Genomic DNA, 21422 nt, shown 5'->3' on the forward strand with positions numbered 1-21422 from the left:
CACAGGCCTACTATTCTCAAATACTCTAAGAATTTGGACAAATACCAACCGTGCTATAGGGAAAGCTCATCCAAACTTTCAGGGAGGGCTTTAGGCCAATCACCAGAATCTGATGAGAATGGAAAAACAATCTTCAAAACACAACTTTCTGTTTAAATAGGAGGGCTCGGTTAAGCATGAGTGTACCTTTGTGAGGGAAGCCAAAGCCAGTAAATAGTAATTAGTTAAAGGGTGGTCAATGAAGTCAGAAGGTGCACACAACGGTTCAATACAGCAGACTTCCCCTTTGGAACCACTGAAGAGACATCTCGAGTCACAGGAACGCATCCCCATTACTCTCCTGAAAGCAAGAAGAAATGCAGAACTTGAGAGACAGGATAAATAAATATAGATAAATAAAATGTTGCAAATAAAAATGTCAGGGCTCGACAGAGTATTTAATCACTAATTAGCAGGAAAGCAATCCGTTGAAAATCACATGCAGTAAGTGCTCACAAAAACAGTTAATAAAAACTTCACTCTCTTTTCACTTAATTAACTGGTTATTGACTCACCTCAGCATAAATATATTGTAACCAGACAATGTGAAACAACTTGACAAACTAATAAAGGGGTAGAAAATGTTCAACATTTTTATTTTGTTCTTTCTCAGTAGCTTACTGATAATGATTATAGTGGACAGCTGGTAACCTAATTACAATCATTGTTAAAATATTCATGCTTCATACCAAATAATATAGCAATTTGCATTTAGTGTACAAACAGAGTTCATCAATTGTTGGGTTGCAATCACACGGTCTAGAGCAAAGGTTCCCACACTTTTTCAGCAGGCAAGCTACTTACCAAATGACTAGGTCAAGGTGATATACCTCATATACATTTTTTGTTAACATGTTAAAGATGGGACAGCACGGTGTAAGAGGGGTTAGTGCGTCTGCCTCACAATATGAAGGTCCTGAGTAGTCTTGGGTTCAATTCCAGGCTCGGGATCTTTCTGTGTGGAGTTTGCATGTTCTCCCCGTGACTGCGTGGGTTCCCTCCGGGTACTCCGGCTTCCTCCCACCTCCAAAGACATGCACCTGGGGATAGGTTGATTGGCAACACTAAATTGGCCCTAGTGTGTGAATGTTGTCTGTCTATCTGTGTTGGCCCTGCGATGAGGTGGCGACTTGTCCAGGGTGTACCCCGCCTTCCGCCCGATTGTAGCTGAGATAGGCTCCAGCGCCCCCCGCGACCACAAAGGGAACAAGCGGTAGAAAATGGATGGGATGGATGGATGTTAAAGGTGTTAGATAAATAAACAAGCATCTTTAAAGCATAAGGATTATTTTATTTTATGAAGACAAGAATATAAGTTGATGTCTTAATATTTCTGATGATATGCATTGATTGAAATCAGACAGGATTTACAGTAGTGCTAATAAGTTCCACAGCTTTGAATTTACATTGTGAAGGCAAAAAAAGTCCCCCTTCTCTTTTTAATACTACATGAAAGGGATGAGTTTTTAGACTAATTTTTATACCGTTTACAAGGAATACATTGGAGGCTAGCGCCGTAGCTTGCTAGCTTGTATGCGCTGTTTTTTTCTGAGACCCTTATTTTGTTAGCGCAGGCAGTAGGGAGCAGCACTTTTATTGTGAAGACAGGAACTTTGCAGTCTTTACACTTTTGACGGTGTGTCTGTGTTTACTAACAAGACATCATGGCGGAGCCGCAGTCGAGTTTCTTAACATGGAGATATTCTCACTACTTTTTCTTTTGTCGAGCCCAAAGAAAAGAACATTTTACTTAAATGTAAGTTGTGTCTTGGATAAAGATCCTATCTACTGCCCAAAACAGCAATTCAAATCTGCTGAAACAGCTACAAAAGCAACATGCTTCGACGAAGCTAGTAAAGAGACACAGACTCCGATGCCACTTCACCTCCACCTAAAGATTTTAACGGAGGGACTGCTAGCCAGGACAACATTGATAGAGCCATTGCAGCATATGTGCTAGAAGACATGCAGGCTATTTCTACAGTGGAGTCACCCGCTTTCAGGCAGCTAATTAGCATGATAACGGCGTCAAACAGCAAATGGCACGGAAAACATTTTCACGTACATGGACAGTGAGGACATAAACATGGAAAGCGAGCTACAGAAAACACTCCAAACTCTGCCTTAGCTCATCATTCAGCACTGAAGGTACACACACTCTGTCAATTCTCTTATATAATGTTGCTCTTTCACTATAGAGTGTTTGATTATCACATCACTCTAAATGTATAGACTATAAAGTTCGCAAACATAAAGAGGGATCCTAGTGGGCCAGGCCAATCTTTCCTTATCTCTAAACTAAAACTGGGGAAATGCGTAGAGTGTTCTGGGCTGTACTGTGTTGATCTCCTGAAGACATGATTTTATTTCACAATTCCTTGAGAGAAAAAAACGCCTGGTTAGGCTTTGTGTATGTCATGTGTGTCTTCCTTGGGTGAAGCCAGGTTTACAGCTACTGTATGTTGTTATTATGCGGTTTGTTACTTATGTATGTTATGTTGCAGCTATTTAAAATAGTTTTGTCAATTTGTTCTGGCCTGAAATAAATTGGCCTAACATATCTTTGTCTTTGTGTGTTGTATGTAGACCACATTGCTTAGCAGAGTTCAGTGATGCAAATGCATGTCAAGTTGATCAACAGATTGTATTATTCTCCAGTGCAATAACAGTACTGAAATGAAGGCTAAAAGGGCATTAATAAGAGCTTTAAAAAAAAAAAGAAAAAGAAAAAAATAAGTAACTAAATAATTACTTTTCACAGTAACATTACTTTTTGGTGTATGTAACTGAGTTAGTAACTGAGTTACTTTTGAAATGAAGTAACTAGTAACTGTAACTAGTTACTGGTTTTCAGTAAATAACCCAACACTGCAAATGACACTCTTTTTAACCTTTTTTTTTGTATTGCCAATCATCAATAACACATGACCATACACATTAACACCGGCTTTCTTTCTTTTCTTAGGAGCTTCTGCAAAGGGGAAAGGGGCCTCCCATCCCTAGTTTTTTTCCAAAGCGGTCTTGTGCCAGCCGTCCTCCACAGCAACTCCGTACAGTTGGAGGTCGCCTGCAATGACGTTGAGCCATTTGGTGCGGTGTTTGCCTCGTGGTCTTCTTCAGCCTGCGGCTCTCGAGTCAAACTGGTGAATGGCTCTTGTCGTATGGTCAGGAGGAAGGCGGAGGACATGGGTGAACCAGCGGGTGCGACGTTGCGCAGCCAGGCAGGATGCGCTGGGCTGGCACATGCGGGCTCTGCGCACTTCATTGGGGACACATTGGGTCCACCTGATGTTCTCGATGGTTCAAGACCCCACCTATCAAAGTCATCGAGTCTTGCCGCCAGAGCCCTATTAAGGGGCCAAGTCTCCGAGGCATAAAGCAGGATGGAGAGTACCGCAGAGTTGTAAATTCGGAGCTTCGTCTTGCGTGAGATGGTCTGGTGTCGCCAGAGTGGTTTCCAGAGAGACTGCAGAGCTGATGCATCTATGGCTCTTCTGAGGATGATCTCTGGTTTTAGGTCCCTGTTGTCCATCACTATGGACCCCAGGTACACAAATTTCTTGACAGGCTCTACAATTGTGTTACCAACCCGCAGGGGAGGTGGAGCTGGTCCATCACCAACATACATGAACTTGGTTTTCGTCCATCTCAATGGAGGCCAAGCTTCGCTGCCTCTTCACTGTATATGCCCAGAGCGTCTCTCAGCTGGCTGTAGGATGTGCTGAGAAGGTGGTGTCGTCCGCATACTCCAGGTCGGTTAGGTGGTAGATGCCAAAGGACAGTTTGGGGATCCACTCACAAACTCTGGACATTAGGTGGTCAATGATCCAGTTAAAGAGGTCAGGAGCAGCCACATGGCCCAGGCAAACGCAAAGTATCTGCCGTTAATGCGGACACCACTCTGTGCGTTCCTGTAAAGTAGCTTGAACAGGGAAACAATCTTAGACAGTGCTCCAATGGTCAGAAGGATACCCCACAGTGAAGGCCGGCAGTTGGTGTTAAAGGCAGCCTTCAGATCTATGAACCCGATGTAGAGATGGCGGTCTTTACGGAATTTATAGGTCTTCTCTATCAGCAGACGAACAGCAGAGATGTGGTCTGTTGTGGAGTGATTAGGCATGAAGCCAGCCTGCTCGGGGACAGCGGCTGCTTTTGATGGCTGGGAGAGCACAAGTTAGCAAGATCCTGGTAAAGAGCTTGCCGGTAATGCAAAGTAGGGTGATGCCTCTGTGGTTGTTGCCGACGAGCCTGTCACCCTTACGTTTTCAGAGGGATAAGATGACTCCTCTGGTTCAGTTGCTGGGAAGCCTTTCAGTGTCCCACACCTGATTGAATATGTGGGCAAGCAACTCGACAATGCTCTCACCACCTGATTTTACTGTCTCAGCATTTGTTGCACAGATGCGCTTTCCTGTGAAGTTTCTTCAGAGCGGCTCTGACTTCCTTGGGTGTCAAAGGGTTTGTAAAGCAGACGTCCCTAAGGGCTGCAGCGTTAGCGGGAGCTTGGGTGGTGGTATCACCTGGGGTGGTACTGTGCTGCAGAAGGAGGCTGAAGTGCTCTTTCCATCGTCCAAGACAGTTTGCTTCAGTTGTTATGAGACTGCCATCAGAATCTTTTACCAGGGCTGTCTTGATGCATAGGCCATTACGGGCTTGGCGCAGCAGACTGAAGACACGGCTCATGTTGTCGTTAAAGGCCGCGGACTTAAGGTGTTTAGCTTCTGCTTGCCAGAACTTCTCCCTATCTTCGGCGATAGCCACATTGTGCTGGAGCATTAACACCAGCATGTCGTCATAATAATAATTTAACAGTTTTGTTTATTTTCAATTACGTAGCTCTCTCTTGTTCCGAACAGCCGAATAGCGTTGCAAATAATAATAGCGTCCTCTGCCGCGACATGTTCAGAAGTTGCACAGTCCATCTTCACAAACGTATTTTCCTCTGGTTTATGAGTAAAACGTCCATTAAAAGTAAACTAATTATTCTGAATGATTAGCTCCAGTGTAGACAAATATGTCTATTGTGGTTGTTGCCACTCTTTACAAGAAGGTAAATATCTAGTCAACGGCGATTGTGGTTGTTCCTTTTGGAGACACTGCTCCTTAGTGTTTTGGAAGAGAATTACACACCTGGCGCCATCCCCCATGAAAGAACTAGGAGGACACAAACTATGTGATGCAAAAGTATATTCCAGCCTTTACGCTTGTTCCGTCACGTTAACATTGCGCTTTTGGAGTGATCTAATGTTCTTTGTTGCCACCTAATGGGTTTAAGGCCTAATTACAGTTTTTACTGTGTCTTCTGTCATATTTTACTCACCATTGCAACAATTCCTATTTGAAAACATCAGTTCTCGTCATCATGTCCACACCAGGACGTGATGAAACCTGACAACCTGCATTGGAAGTCTTATGTTTCATACGGTGCACATTCAGACTATGGACACACATTGTATCATAAACCAAATTGTTTGTATTTCCAGTTGTTTTGTTTTTCTGTTGTGCACTGTGGCAACTGTCATAAATAACTCACAAGAGGAGTGATCGAATTACATATTCAAAACTGACGAGAAGCTATGACATTACAGTCACTATGACACTGCAACAGTGTACACATGGATAATTAATTGTAACGCTCCCTGGCCCACCTTGTCCAATTGTTCCAATCAAAGGTGTACTGAATTTGACTGCAGATAAAAGCGCTCACACGAGCTGAAAGTGCTGGACATCAGGTGTAAAGTGAAACCAAGTGTGTGCATGCATTAAAAGAGTTTGAGTCATAAATAAACCTGACAAAATGGTGTTATTTACATGAAAAATACATAGGCAGCAAGTAGCGTTCAATAAAACATAGTTTACCTGAAAGTCAGCTCAAAAACAGATCCACCACTGTCACTGCACACTGCAAGAGTTGGGTCGGCTGTGAACTTGAAACATAAAAATCGGAGAGAAAAAAATTACAGGATTATTTAAAAATACATTAAACTAACCTTCAAAGACATGCACCTGGGGATAGGTTTATTGGCAACACTAAATTGGCCCCAGTGTGTGAATGTGAGTGTGAATGTTGTCTGTCTATCTGTGTTAGCCCTGCGTGGCGACTTGTCCAGGGTCTATCCCGCCTTCCGCCCGAATGTAGCCGAGATTGGCTCCAGCACCCCCCGCAACCCCGTAAGGGACAAGCAGTAGAAAATGGATGGATGGATGGACATTAAACCCAAATGTTTGCCTCATTCGCAGTTAAGGATTGTTAAGTCACAGCACCTCACCATCTTCTCTGGTCAACTGCCTTCAGCAATGAAAACCTAGGTGACAACCAACCTACTCAAACTAAATGGTAAAAAAAACACATTCATGGTCATGTGTCTCATGCGGCTACTCCGGTAGATAGAAAAACTCCACATTGACAGGTGTTAAATAAAATCATCTGATGAATTTCGAAAACCTGGCGTCACACACCAAATCAGTCATATCTGCCTTTTACAATCTCTCGTCTCATCTGACTCTCAGACTCTGTAGCAAAAACACAAATTCTTGTTTCCAATTACTCCCGGCTGGATTACTGCCATAGAGTATTGTTTAGGGTTTCCAGCAAAGCCAGCCCAGGACCAATTCAAGTAAGTGCAAAATTCATGTCACATCACCTCAACATTCATCCGTCTCCACTGGCTTCCCATGTCAAGTCCCGCATCACTTACAAAATCTTTCTCTTCACATATAAATCCCTGCACGCACTCACTGCCCCCTACTTGTACGACCTCCATCATCAACGCACTCCATCCTGAAATTTGCTGTACTCCAGCATGGGTCTTCTGTCAATCACTCACATCAAATTACAAGGTTTTGAGGACAGAGCCTTCAGCATATCTGCCTCCAGAAAAGTGCTATATGAATGTACGTTATTATAATTACGATTTGACAAAAGTTTTGTTTCTTGACTGGTCCGGTTTTATTATAGTGCATCCATTGACACAATTAATTACTCCATCTTAATAAGGATGGAAACATGTAATTAGAATTAAAAAGAACCACCCAAAAATTGGTTAAAATCACTTAACTTACAAGAATAATACAAGATGGGTGGCACCCTGTAGAAGATGGGAAAAAGAAAACATGAGGATGGAGGTGGGAGGAAAAAAAACTATTCCCAAACTGTGGTCCGGTAGGGGGTGCAGTGTGGCACTAGGAAAAAAACCTCAGAAAGAATAAGCACACATTATGACATACAAACTCGAGACTTGCAACGGGGCAGCAGCGAACAGCAGTCGCAGCCAGAAGCGGCACAGCTCCGGGGGTGAAGAGACAAAGTTGATTCTTGAATCAAAATCAACACTTTTTTTAATAACATTGGGTGCCAGTTCTACGATTAACTACATTCCTCCATAAAATAAATAACAGTTCTGATAATTTTTTATATTACTTAAAAGAAAACTGGTTCTGTTTTAATAAAATTCTCCCCAAACGTTTAATAAAGTCAAATACAAATACGATCATAAGAGAATATCGCAAACTTCTCTTTTAAAGTAAATCTGTACAGCCAATAATACAGCATATACATCAACAATATACAGTACAGGCCAAAAGTTTGGACACACCTTCTCATTCAATGAGAAATTGAATGAGGGCCAGTTTCGGCGGTAAGACTGAGATGCCACCCTTGCCGACTTCCCTTACCCGCCTTGTTTTAACATGCCAGAGGCTGGAGTTTGGACACACCTTCTCATTCAATGAGAAATTGAATGAGGGCCAGTTTCGGCGGTAAGACTGAGATGCCACCCTTGCCGACTTCCCTTACCCGCCTTGTTTTAACATGCCAGAGGCTGGAATATGGGTATGTGCCAATGGCAATTGCTTTAAGACTGTAAGGGAAGCTCAGCATCCTCGAATATATAAAAACAATGGTCACATATGTACTTTTGAGTTAATTAAATATGCGCTAGAATGCGTTTTGTTCAGTATCGGCTACTTTTACGAGAGATGACACAAATTTCTTCTTTCATTGTGGTAGCGTCACAATGCATTAAACAGTGTTAAAGCTGACTGACTTGACTTCTTTGGGGGAGCATAGAGTGGGTTGTTCCACTGGGGGCAAACAAGACAATCGTTAGATAAATGTTCGGCTTGTAGGCTTGTCTGTAGTCCTATTATGCACACCAGGTCCATCCATCTATTTTTTACCTCTCGGGTTGGCGCTGTTGCTGGAGCCAAGTCGCCACCTTATCGCAGGGCCAACAAAAACACTTACATTCACCCACTAGAGCCAATTTAGTGTCACCAATCAGCTTATCTCCAGGTACATGTCTTTGAATGTGTGAGGAAGCCAGGGTACCCGGAGAGAACCCACACAGTCATGGGGAGAGCATGCACAGAAGACCCTGAGCCCGGAAATCGAACACAGGACCTTCTCTCTATGAGGCACGAGCACTAATCAGTGTCACCGTGCTGCCATGCACACAAGGTCAAAATCATCTAATCCTGAAAACCAGCCATACACTTTTATTAACATTTTAACTTGTTGTAGAGCAGAGGTTCTCAAACTTTTTTCAAAAAAGTACCACCTCAAAAAACACTTGGCTCTTCAAGTATCACCATAATGACCAACATTAAAATACCGTAGTAGGCCAAAGTATTAATTAAAAACAAGTCAGAGGTTGAATTTACAAGTACATTTAATATATTCAGCCACTGTAACATTGCACACAGTTTGAACATTAACACTGTGTTTGAATATAGGAAAATAAAACACTGTACATTAATCAAGAAATGTTTTGGCGTACCACGAGATGGAGCCCGCGTACCACAGATTGAGAATCACTGCTGTAGAGGATTTGACATACCTTCACATGCAGAATTGCTGTCCCTGGAGGGTGTGCATCAGTGATAGTTCTAAGAAGTTTCCCATTGGCAAGATCCCACATAGTAATCTAAAATTAAGAGGGACAAACAAACCAAGAAATTAGGTTATTAAAAGGACTGAATGTGGAACCATCGATAATATTTCACAGATGGTGTACTGTCACTGCTAAATATTAGTTAGGCAAACAATATAACTATAATATAGTACCAATATGATCTTTGACCACATGTTTTTCTAGAATCTTATGTCACATAAAAACAGCACTTATCTATCTGGTTTGTGAAATGAGGGTGCAGTCATTTTAAAAATCACCTAAAGTCTGCATTGTTTGACTAATGTGAGTGCTTCGTGTTGGACTCAAGCGCGTCCACTTCCTTGGCCCGAGTACAGTTGCAAGAGGTAGGCTTGTTAATCACGACAAATGGTGGTCAATTATTACATATATTCAATGTATAGTGGAATTTGTCTTTGCATTTACCCCTTCCACTTGAGGAGCAGTGTGCAGCTCTCAGGGCATAGGTCAGTAAAGCATCCCTATGTGAGCAATCAACTAAAATGCACATTACAGTCAAACAGCCGGTGTGTTTAAATAAGTAAAATACTTAGAATATTAACACTTTTTAGGGCGCAACAACAAAGAAACAAAAAAACACACCATAAACTATCCACTAGTGCTATCTCATGTCTTGGACTTGCAATTGTAATTGCAACTTAGTGTCATACTTGCAAACGAGTCGGAAATGTGGTAATAAAACAAGATATAACAACTGGACAGGAATTATCATAACCAGCTCATTTACACACGTTGCAATAAAAAAAACGGATATTATAATCAAAAACAATTAATATTTATTAACACACACAAAAATATCTAAAATTGGTACCGTTGAGTACCGCTATCAATTTCCACATACCGGGAATTGGTACCGTATCTGTTCAAATGTGAACGGTACACATCCCTACTTTCTACTATTGGCATCAGTTTAAGTGAGCTCATTAAAACCACATTTTACAGTGTACAATGCTAAGTTTGTTTATATTACAGCAAGTGGAAATTGCGCGCAAAAGTGAATTAAGATCACTATCTTTTAACGATTAATTGTGTCCCCACATCTGCGGTCCCCTTCAAGGTTTCTCATTGTCATCCCATTGGGTTGAGTTTTTTCTTGCCCTGATGTTGGATCTGAGCCAAAGATGTCGTTGTGGCTTGTGCAGCCCTTTGAGACACTCGTGATTTAGGGCTATATAAGTAAACATTGATTGATTGATAGATGATGCATAAGGTATCTTTTTTAATACTTTTGAGATGCTTTATGACAAAACACTGTCCATTGAAACAATTTAGTAAGAAGCAAAATAAAAACCATCAACCATGGATGACAAAAGGACTGAAAATGCTTGCAACAAGAATAATACATTACCGGTATATAGAACATTTATAACACAAAGATCTACAAAGGCAGAAAACAAGTACAAAACATATAAGAACAAGCTAACTGGTATACTACAAAAAAGGAGAAAATAATATTACAGTCAATTATTGGACCGGAACAAAAACAATTTGAGAGCAACATGGGGCATTATTAAAAATGGTGCTAAAAAGGATTATCCTAAATACTTATCAGATAGAAATGTAAAAAATGACGATATGAACAAAGTAGTTGAAAGCTTCAATAACTTCAATGACACTATAGATAGAAGTCCCCACTGGATGTTCCTCGATGGTGTGACAAGAAGAAATAATCTGATGATTAATATTGTGAAAAAATGTAAATCCAAGACCTCAACTGATCTTAACGGAAGTGATATGGAAATGACAAAAAAGGTTATTGAAGAGATTTCACAACCTTTAACATACATCAGCAACCTATCATTTCAAACAGGCAAATTCCAAGATAAAATTAAAATAGCAAAATTCAAACCAATTTATTAGACTGGCGACAAACACCAGTTTACAAACTACAAACATGTTTCTCTACTTCCACAATTTTCTAAAATTATTGAAAAACTGTTTAACAACAGATTGGACAAATTAGTAAATAAAAATGAAACACACAAAGATAACCAATACGGATACAGAGCCAACATTTCTACATCAATGGCATTAATCGAAATAACGGAAGAGATTACCAATGCAATAGATAGAAAAAACATTTGACAAAATCAATCACAGTATCTTAATAAACAATTTAGAATGGTATGGCATCAGAGGGTTGGTCTTGAACTGGGTAAGAAACTACTTAACCAACAGGAAGCAATACATGAAGATAGGCGAACACTAAAAATGTCTTGTGGTGTACCTCAGGGATCAATACTGGGACCAAAATTGTTCAGTCTTTATATAAATGACATTTGTAAAGTTACAAAGGACTTACAGTTAGTAGTATTATTTGCAGATGATACAACTGTGTTTTGTTCAGGAGAGAACATACAGAAACTAATACAAAAAAAAATAACAGAAGAAATTAACACATTTAAAAGATGGTTTGACAAAAACAGACTATCTTTAAATTTCAGTGAAGCTAAAATAAAGCTATTCGATAACAGTAGAAGGGAAAGTAAAACACAAATACAAATAGACGGAGTAGACATTGAAAGGGTAAAAGAAACTCATTTTTGGGTGATAAAATGAACTAGAAACCTCATGTAAAAAAATTCAACGTAAAGTAGCAAGAAACACGTCAATAATGAATAAAGCAAAATATGTATTGGACCAAAAATCACTTCATATTCTCTACTGCTCACTAGTGTTACAATATCTGAGTTACTGTGTAGAAATATGGGGAAACAACTAAAAATGTGCGCTTCATTCACTAACCGTGTTACAAAAAAGATCAAGCTAAAATTATGTACAAAGCAAACTATAACCTACTACCCAAGAATGTTCAACAATTATTTTCAACTAAAGAGTAGAAATATAACTTTAGAGGAAAATCTAATTTAAAACATTTGTATGCGTGTACAACACATAAGACATTTAGTATATCCATATGTGGAATTAAATTATGGAATGGATTAAGCAAATAAATCAAACAAAGCACCAATAGTATTCAGTTTAAGATACTGTTCAAACTACAAGTGCTTACAAAGTACAAAAAACAACAATTATGATAAACATATTAAAACCATTTTTTTTTAGATAATGATTATCTATGTATTTAATACTTGTTTACTTACTTATGGCATATTATTTATTTATTCACTGTTCTGTTACAAACAGAGAACAAAGACATGGGATACAATTGCTATTATATGAAAAGGGGTAGGATTAAATAAGCTCTGCTTCTTCCTACTCCTTTTCGGACGTGCTGTAATGAAACAACTGGAAATATGTGATACATTACATTGTATCGTATGCATGTTCGAAATAAACTGAAACTGAACTTTAACTGAACTGAAAATCCACAGTCAAAACGCACCTGTTTTGACAATCTCAAAAAAAAAATCCCAAGTGGTTTGGATAGTACCTGCCCTTTGGCAAATCCGCAGAGAAGTCTTGAGCAGTCATTGTTGATGCTGAGGGCAGAAATAGCTCCAAACTCCGCTCCAGTTATTTTGTTATTAAGACAGAGCCGTAAAGCTTGGTTGGTATCTAGAGAGGATAATTAAAGAAGAAATGCATCATTAAAGCCAGACTCTGGAATAAATAAAAAAAGGTCGACACGACATGTCTTACCAAAAACCAAAGCAAGACCATGAGATGTCCCCACAACAATCACACCTGCAACTGTCTGAAGAGAAGATGTAAATACATAACTACTTAAGGTCTAGAAAGTCACAAAATGAAAGCAAAAGCTTATCACAAAATACAAAAAGCAGCATACTAAAAAGAAAACTCTGGAGAAATTGGTATTGGTATTCGATATTGTGCTGAATGTATGTCGAACAAACAATTGTATTGCTTAATTATTACCCCTGATATCTACAAAATATTGCTGAACAACTACATATTTACACAACAAAGAGCCAGCTGTCTAGTTTCAGCTCAGGATTTCATGGTTACCGAGTGTTTACTCATTTGGGATAAATTTGATCTCTTCAGTTTTTTAGTAGCATCTTCCTAAAGCTGTTTCACATAGGGGCTGGTTCTCTAATCTGGAACTACAATATATAATTTGCAAATGCATAATAGACTATGTAGACAACTATACTGTAAATCATGGGCTAGAGATGGATACTGTTCACATCTGAACCGATACGATGCCAATTCCGGTACCTGAGAATTGATACCAGTACCAGTTTGGTGTGTGTTCATGTGGTAATAAATGTTAATTTGTATAATAATACAATTTCAACTCACAACTCTCCAGGTCTGCCCTAGTTAGTCCAAGCTTCGCTTAGCGTCCTATTTTGTTGTGTTTGTTTTTTGTACTGTAAGTAAAGTGCATTTTAGTTTAAGTTTTCATTACCAAATTCAGAGGTGTTATAATTGCCGCGGAATTTCACCAATGGTAATCAGTAGCATGTACAGTATATGGCATTTCCAATTGTCCAATTGTCCTACATCAATTAGCATTGATGTAGTGCATTATGAAAAGTGAAACTTTGCTTCTGAAAACTTTCAATCAGGCATGCTTGCTTTGTTGGCATGGAACATTACAGTATTACCTAGAAGTAGTCTGCTATGAATACACCTGATTTCCCACCAAATGTTTGAACTCAGCTGTGCTGGACAACAAAAGTTTTGAAATATGTTTGATTTTATGTTCATTACCTATAAAAGTACCAAATTTGATACCAATCCCTCCCATCCGCCATCTTGCAAAGGTTTAGAATACGGTACTGTATATGTACCATGAAAAACAAAACAGTAAAAGAGCAAAGCAGGTTCTAATAATGAGGTGAAATCTAATTAAGCTGCTTGACATTTAGCTGTGAAAAAACAAAATAATACCAAAGTATTTTCCCATTAATCACCCATTACTCGGAAAATATCTATTTTGATGCAGAATATTCAGTGGGCCTTCCATTTAACAAAATCTTACATGTTCTTATGTACTTTTATAATGTCTGTTTTTTAATAAAACCAAAGCTTACTATGGCAGTTGGTAATCCAGCATCCACTTTGTCCTGTTGAAAAAAGAAACATTAATTATGTTACATTGACAAAATTGGAATTACCTACTATTTAATTTTTCCTGATAAATGTCTTATTTTCCTATCACTGGTTGGTGCTAAAAACTGGTCCAATCTTTCTCCATGCCTCCTTCACTGAAGCACTTGATTTTAGATGTGTTACTTTCAGGATTGGGGAGCATGGTTTTGACTTTGATTGGTTGACTTGACTTTAGTAAGTGCCTTGAGATAGCTTATACTCAGAATTAATAGGCATGTAATTAGGATTGATACATATAAATCTATAATTTTTCATATGCAGCATAATCTTGAGACTAAGAAAAACATATGACTATCACGTTTTGAAGTTACCAACCATCATCCATCCATCCATCCATCCATTTTCTACTGCTTATTCCCTTCGGGGTGGCGGGGGGGCGCTGGAGCCTATCTCAGCTACAATCGGGCGGAAGGCGGGGTACACCCTGGACAAGTCGCCACCTCATCGCAGGGCCAACACAGATAGACAGACAACATTCACACTCACATTCACACACTAGGGCCAATTTAGTGTTGCCAATCAACTTATCCCCAGGTGCATGTCTTTGGAAGTGGGAGGAAGCCGGAGTACCCGGAGGGAACCCACACAGTCACGGGGAGAACATGTAAACCCAGCCCGGGATTGAACCCAAGACTACTCAGGACCTTCCGATTGTGAGGCAGATGCACTAACCCCTCTTCCACCGTGCTGCCATCATATTGTATGCATTGTATATTGTACCTGTTTTACATGTGTCATATATATGTTATCTATATTTTTTATATGCAACAGTTTTCATTCACAAGATAAAATCTTGTATGAATAAATGTGTGTGTAAAAATTACAGCAGCCGAGGCAATCTGTGCAGAGATGCCCTGAAGAGTGCTGTGTTGAAGAACAGATTCATGAACTGCCGCTTTCAAATCCAGTGCCCTCTTCTTCCTTCAAACATACAAAAAATATGTTACCATGGACATCTCAAAATAGTGACGATTTCTTTTAAATGTGATACTAGATTTGTTTGGTTTTTTTACACATAGTTTGTACAGTAGTACTACCGGTACATGTGTTTATATTAGACAATATTATTGTGATAACAAAAAATAAATAAAATAAAGTATTCTACTTGAGTAGTGTCACAAAACTCAACCAACTTAAACTCTTAAGCACATAATAGAAAAATACATTAGCGTGTGAGCATGTGTGTGAGTGCCCGCTTGCCGTTTGAGGTGTGACGGGTCCCCGCTGTCTGAGCTGGCAAGAGAAGCAGTATCACAGGAGTGAGAGTCAATGTTTTCAGTATTCAGCACACAAGTATCTTCCAGCACAAATGCTTCCTCTTCATCCTCCATCTGCAGTCACATAGGAAAAAACAAAATAATAAAAAGTCACAATCAGGATGACAAACATGGTTTTATGTTTGGGATACATAATCATTGACATTTTTTGTCAGACAGTCAGAAGATCTGATTAAGAACAGGTTTAAACAAATATATAAAAATGAAAGATATACTTGACCTCATTGAGGATGCTTTCCAAGGTAGGAGGTGTGTCTACTTGGGGAATGTCAAATTCCTTATCGTCAATCTAAGAAAAAAAACATGGGGAAATCATAATTACTGCCACCTTTTCAACTGACAGCCTCTATAACCTTTTTTTGTTTCAGATTTGTTTCCATTGACTGGACTTTTTTCTTGCTTTTGTGACTTTTTTGTGAAGTAAATGTGGTCATGCATGTACAGTATATGGGACTATACAAGTAGGAAAGCTAATCAATATATTATAAATAGCTTAGCCCAGGGTGTCCAAAGTGTGGCCCATGGGAACCTTGGCACATTCTAAAAATAATGAAATCATTATATCATATTATCATATATATTAGGAGTGCAACGATTAGTCAATGTCGTCAACAAAAATGTATGGTAAAATTTATTGCCAATTTGTTTATACACTGAACAAAAATATAAACACAACACTTTTGTTTTTGCTCCCATTTTTCACGAGTTGAATTCAAGGATCTGAAACTTTTACTATATACACAAAATACATATTCATCTCCAATATTGTTCACCAATCTGTCTGAATCTGTGTTAGTGAGCATTTCTTCTTTGCCAAAATAATCCATCCCACCTCAGTCACAAGTGTGGCATATCAATATGTTAATTAAACAGCATGATTATTGCACAGGTGTACCTTTGGCTGTCCACAATAAAAGGCCACTCTGAAATGTGCAGTTTTATCACACAGAGTTTGTTGCTTGTTTGACTGCAGAAATGTCAACCAGAGCTGTTGCCCGTGAATTGAATGTTCATTTCTCTACCATCAGCCGTCTCCAAAGGCGTTTCAGAGAATTTGGCAGTACATCCAACCGACTTCACAACAGCAGACCACGTGTAACAACACCAGCCCAGGACCTCCACATCCAGCTGGTGCGCCTCTATGATCATCTGAGACCAGCCACCCAGACAGCTGCTGCAACAATACGATTGTATAACCAAAGTATTTCTACACAAACCGTGAGAAACCGTCTCAGGGAAGTTCATCTACATGCTCGTCGTCCTTATCGGGTCCTCGACCTAACTGCAGTTTGTCATCGTAGTCGACTTGAGTGGGCAAATGTTCACATTTGATTGCATCTGGCACGTTGAGGATGAATCTCGGTTTTCACTGTTTAGGGCAGATGGCATTTGTAGCATCATGTGGGAGGGCGGTTTGCTGATGTAATTGTTGTGAATTGAATAGGCCATGGTGGGGGTGGGGTTATGGTATGGGCAGGCATATGTTATATAAAACGCACGTGCATTTTATTGATCGCATTTTGAATGCACACAGATACCATGACGAGATCCTGAGGCCCATTGTTGTGCCATTTACCCGAAACTATCATCTCATGTTGCAGCATGACAATGCACGGCCCCATGTTGCAAGGATCTGGACATGTCACCTATTGAGCGTGTTTCGGAAGCCGTGGATTGGCATATACGACAGCGTATTCCAGTTCCTGATAAAATCCAGCAATTTGGCACAGTCATTGAAGAGGAGTGGACCAACATTCCACAACTCTATGCAAAGAAGATGTGTTGCACTGCGTGAGGCAAATGGTGGTCACACCAGATACTGACTGCTTTTCTGACCCCCGTAGACCCCCAATAAAACAAAATTGCACATTTCAGCGTGGCCTTTTATTATGGGCAGTCCAAGGCACACCTGTGCACTACTCATGCTGTTTAATCAGCATATTGATATGCCACACCCCTAAAGTGGGATGGATTATTTTAGCAAAGAAGAAGTGCTCACTAACACTAATTTAGACAGATTTGTGAACAATATTTGAAACAAATAGGTGTTTTGTGTATGTAGTAAAATATTGAGATCTATTGGTTTAAAAGACACTTCACCCTTGCTCCTGATGGGTGCTGGTTAGCGCCTTGCATGGCAGCTCCCTCCATCAGTGTGTGAATGTGTGTGTGAATGGGTAAATGTGGAAGTAGTGTCAAAGCGCTTTGAGTACCTTGAAGGTAGAAAAGCGCTATACAAGTACAACCCATAAATCTTGAAAAATGGGAGCAAAAGCAAAAGTGTTGCGTCTATATTTTTATTCAGTGTAATAAATACTGGGTGGCGTCATCGCTCCTCTTTTTCCAGACAAAAACTAACATGAACGAGTTAGTGTCTTTTTAAGGAACCTCGATAGAAGCTAGATATATTTGGCTGTGTTTTGTTTTTTGCTCTTGTTGTTTTACATAAAAAAAAACCTAACCCTACATCCTAACCCTGCGGAAGTTCGTTGGCGCTCACTTTATTCTGTTGAGGAAGAACCATGGCGGTAAGAACCATTTTTAAGAAGGGGTCAACGGATTTATGGAAGTTAATAACATTTGAATCTAGTATGACTTGTGGCTTTGTTTTAATTCAGATACATTAGTTTAATATATATTAGTTCAGTGTATGCATAAACATGTTGTCATAGAGGCTACTGGGGGCTGTGTGTGGGCCCTGGTGGGCTGTGGGCCTTTACCCCTGGTTTTCTCAGGATGTGTCGCGACAGCAACGCGTAATAGCCACAGCTATGGACTCTTTCCGTTTTTATTCAAGTCTGTGTCCATTTCCACTGTCTGCGGTACGACAACGCCATGCGCTAAATATACACAGAGCATCTAAATTGATTTAGCTACAAGCTGCTTGTGTTGGACAGGAAGTCATGCACAAACACAAAATAACGTATCTGGTTTACTTTCAAAATAAAATTGCTCGACTATATTTTATACTTTTAAAATGTCCTAATGGGTGGGGACAGACATGAAATCAACTTGTCAAAGATTTTCATGTAATTTCACATTGTTGACCCTAGTGCTGATTCTGAAGGTCCAAAATTAACGAATTACATACAGGCATATCCCAGGCAGCTAAGTGCACATATGGGGCACTGTGTCAAATTCCAGCTGATATGGGGCAGTAATGCAGGGGCTTGGTTCGTGGGAGTTGTGTGTGCCTCCAACTCTAGCCGGGGATTATGTTACTTTTGTGTTGTCTTTTTGCAAGGCAAACCTGTTGTCTTTTTTACCAGTCAAGTCACTGCCGTCACAGACACGCCCACCTCTGGGTACTGATGGACGGCAAAGCTCGAGACGTCCCGCAGTGTTTACTTCATCACATGATGATTGTGCGCGGATTCGCGAGCTCTCGCAAAAAAAAAAGTATATTTTGCTGTTTGGCGGAGCCACAACAGAATGTGGCGGTTACGTTTCGCTTCGCGTTTTGCACCTTGTGGAAATTATAATTTAGAACGTTCATCTCTTTACCCTGCCCATACGACGGCCCTGCATACACACAGACACAAACACTATACTGTACATATAATTATAAATATTGTAATGAATATTCACAGTTGTACCCGTTTCCTTACTTAAACTGTAAGTGTTTATGTACAGTACGTTTGTTGCTAAAGAGGAAGCTGTTTTTTTAGTGTCATTAAGACAGACGGGCTGAAATGAAATTTACTTTAGAATCAACATGTTTTTGTTCATAACTGTCAAATCATCAATACAACACCAAATAATTCTATACATAAACAAACAAAAACAACCAGTTTGCACTTCATGACAGAGGAATACATTATATGAAAACATGTCTCACCGTTTCCTCATCCATCAGTTCTAGCTGCGGCGAAGAACCGAGCAAACCGCAAGCGTTTAAATACTCCGACATGTTTATGGTGTGTTTCAAGGGGGAAATGTCTGTTTACATTTTGTTATTTCTTATACGAATCCTCTTCGCTGAGCTGTACTGAATTTATTGGGGGAGTTTACTTATATCGCGTTACTGCCTTCTTCTTCGTTTTTTTTTTTCTTCTTCTACGACTATTTCTTCTTCGTCTTCTTCTTCTCCTTCTGTTAGAGGCGCATTACCGCCACCAGTTGGCCCGGAAAAACACTATTACTTTAGTTAATCAGCGTTTGGTAGGCAACTATTCATCCATCCATTACTTACCGCTTGTACCCTTTGGGGTCGCGGGGGGTGCTGGAGCCTATCTCAGCTGCACATGGGCAGAAGGCTGTGTACACCCTGGACAAGTCGCCACCTCATCGCAACTAACTTTTTTCAAATAGCTCTAAACCCTTCATCTTCAGAACGTGTAATTGCTTGTATTCAGTCACGTGACTTCTTCCCGTAAGTGGAAACAATGGTGTACAGCCAAGCCGGATCCGGCCCGCGGGAAGTCCCAAGTAAAAAAAGAATACCAATTTGTTGTTAAATTATTTTTTTAAATCTGTCCTTTCTAACCCATTTTCTACCGCTTGTTTCTCTGTGTCTCCTAGCCGCTCAGGCAAATCATCTTGTCAAATATGTATTTTCCCATCGTTTTTTTAATGTATTTATTTATATTCCTTCTCACCCGGTGGTGAGAAGGAATCTGTGTCATCCTCAAGCTTGGGTCCTATATCAGAGGCCTGGGAGTTTGAGGGTTCTGCGCAGTATCTTGGCTGTTCGTAGGATTGCACTCTTCTGGACTGAGGCTTCAGATGTTGTTCCTGGGATCTGTTGGAGCCACTCTCCCAGTTTGGGGGTTACTGCTCCGAGCGCTCCCACTACCACGGGGACCACGCTAGCTTTGACCTACCACATCCGTTCCAACTGCTCTTTCAACCCTTGGTACTTCTCAAGTTTCCTTCTTCCTGATGTTGGCGTCTGCTGGGATTGCCAAATCTATCACCACCACCCTTTTCTGCTCTAAGTCCACCACCAGAGGGGCTACATGTAGCGAATGTGGGATCATTGGATATATATATATATATATATATATATATATATATATATATATATATATATATATATATATATATATATATATATATATACACACACACATATATATATATATATATATATATATATATACACACACATATATATTGAGGCTAGCGAGTCTTAATAAGGTTATCCAAAAAATAGTGCTCGATACCGTAGTAGAGCGCAATATATGTATGTGTGGGAAAAAAATCACAAGACTATTTCATCTCTACAGGCCTGTTTCATGAGGGGGGTTCCCTCAATCATCAGGAGATTTTAATGGGAGCATTCACATACCATGATTTATATAGGGCACAGAGTGGGTGGGTGCAGGCTGGCGTAGGGGCGTGGTGATTGGCTCATGTGTTACCTAGGAGGTGTTTCCGTCTGTGGCGGCATGCTGTTACAATTTCGCTGCGCTTGTTGAGGGATGACAGGTCTGGACGGTAAATAATAAACAGTTTCTCTTTCAAGCATAGGTTGCATCTTTTATTACCACTATTGTAAGGTGTGCTGGATGCAAGAATGTGCCATGTTATTAAATATTCAACATTATTGTCTTTGAGGTCCCAAATGTGTTTGCTGAGTTCTGTGGTATTCCGCAGGTTTTGGTTCCTGAAAGAAGCCTTGTGATTGTTCCATCTGGTTTTGAACTCCCCCTCGGTTAATCCTACATATGTGTCGGATGTGTTAATGTCCTTGCGTGTTACCTTAGATTGGTAGACAACTGATGTTTGTAAGCGCCCCCCGTTGAGAGGGCAATCAGGTTTCTTTCGACAGTTGCAGCCTTTGTGGGTTTTGGAGTCGCTCTGTCCGGGGGCCGACGGCTCATTTGCAATTGTTTTGTTGTGGTTTGAGATAATTTGTCGTATATTGTTCATACAGCTGTAGCTCAATTTAATGTTGTTCTTGTTGAATACTTTTCTTAGGGTGTTGTCTTTGGGAAAGTGTTTGTCAATCAGATTGAGGAATTTGTGTCCAATGTTAGTTGAGACGTTTTTGCTGTATGGGGGGTTGTACCAGATGATGTCGTTTCGTTTTCTGTTCTTTTTTGGTTGGTTTCCTGGCGTGGGTTCATAGGTGAGGGTGAAATTGTATCCGCTTTCATCAAGGGCTTTTTGGTACGGGGGGGTTGCTTGG

At 40.0% G+C, this 21422-nt stretch overlaps 1 protein-coding gene across 2 annotated transcripts in view; it reads right to left on the minus strand.

The window, feature by feature from the left end:
* vps8 (VPS8 subunit of CORVET complex) overlaps positions 1 to 19368 on the minus strand; it is an 89056-nt gene extending 69688 nt beyond the window's left edge. Inside the window, exons 1-11 of one of the 2 annotated variants that reach the window (XM_061964890.2) lie at positions 19128 to 19368; positions 15510 to 15578; positions 15213 to 15343; positions 14837 to 14933; positions 13934 to 13966; positions 12573 to 12627; positions 12364 to 12488; positions 8877 to 8963; positions 5899 to 5966; positions 187 to 340; positions 50 to 109 (exon numbers count right to left, since the gene is read on the minus strand). In XM_061964890.2, coding sequence (XP_061820874.2) covers positions 50 to 109; positions 187 to 340; positions 5899 to 5966; positions 8877 to 8963; positions 12364 to 12488; positions 12573 to 12627; positions 13934 to 13966; positions 14837 to 14933; positions 15213 to 15343; positions 15510 to 15578; positions 19128 to 19199 — 951 coding nt within the window. In that variant the 5' untranslated portion in view covers positions 19200 to 19368. The remainder of the gene's footprint in view (positions 1 to 49; positions 110 to 186; positions 341 to 5898; positions 5967 to 8876; positions 8964 to 12363; positions 12489 to 12572; positions 12628 to 13933; positions 13967 to 14836; positions 14934 to 15212; positions 15344 to 15509; positions 15579 to 19127) is intronic. The other variant, XM_061964882.2, reaches the window with a different exon arrangement.
* Positions 19369 to 21422: the final 2054 nt, after the last annotated feature.

This window comes from Nerophis lumbriciformis, linkage group LG02, assembly GCF_033978685.3.
Source record: "Nerophis lumbriciformis linkage group LG02, RoL_Nlum_v2.1, whole genome shotgun sequence".
Taxonomy (NCBI): Eukaryota; Metazoa; Chordata; class Actinopteri; order Syngnathiformes; family Syngnathidae; genus Nerophis; species Nerophis lumbriciformis.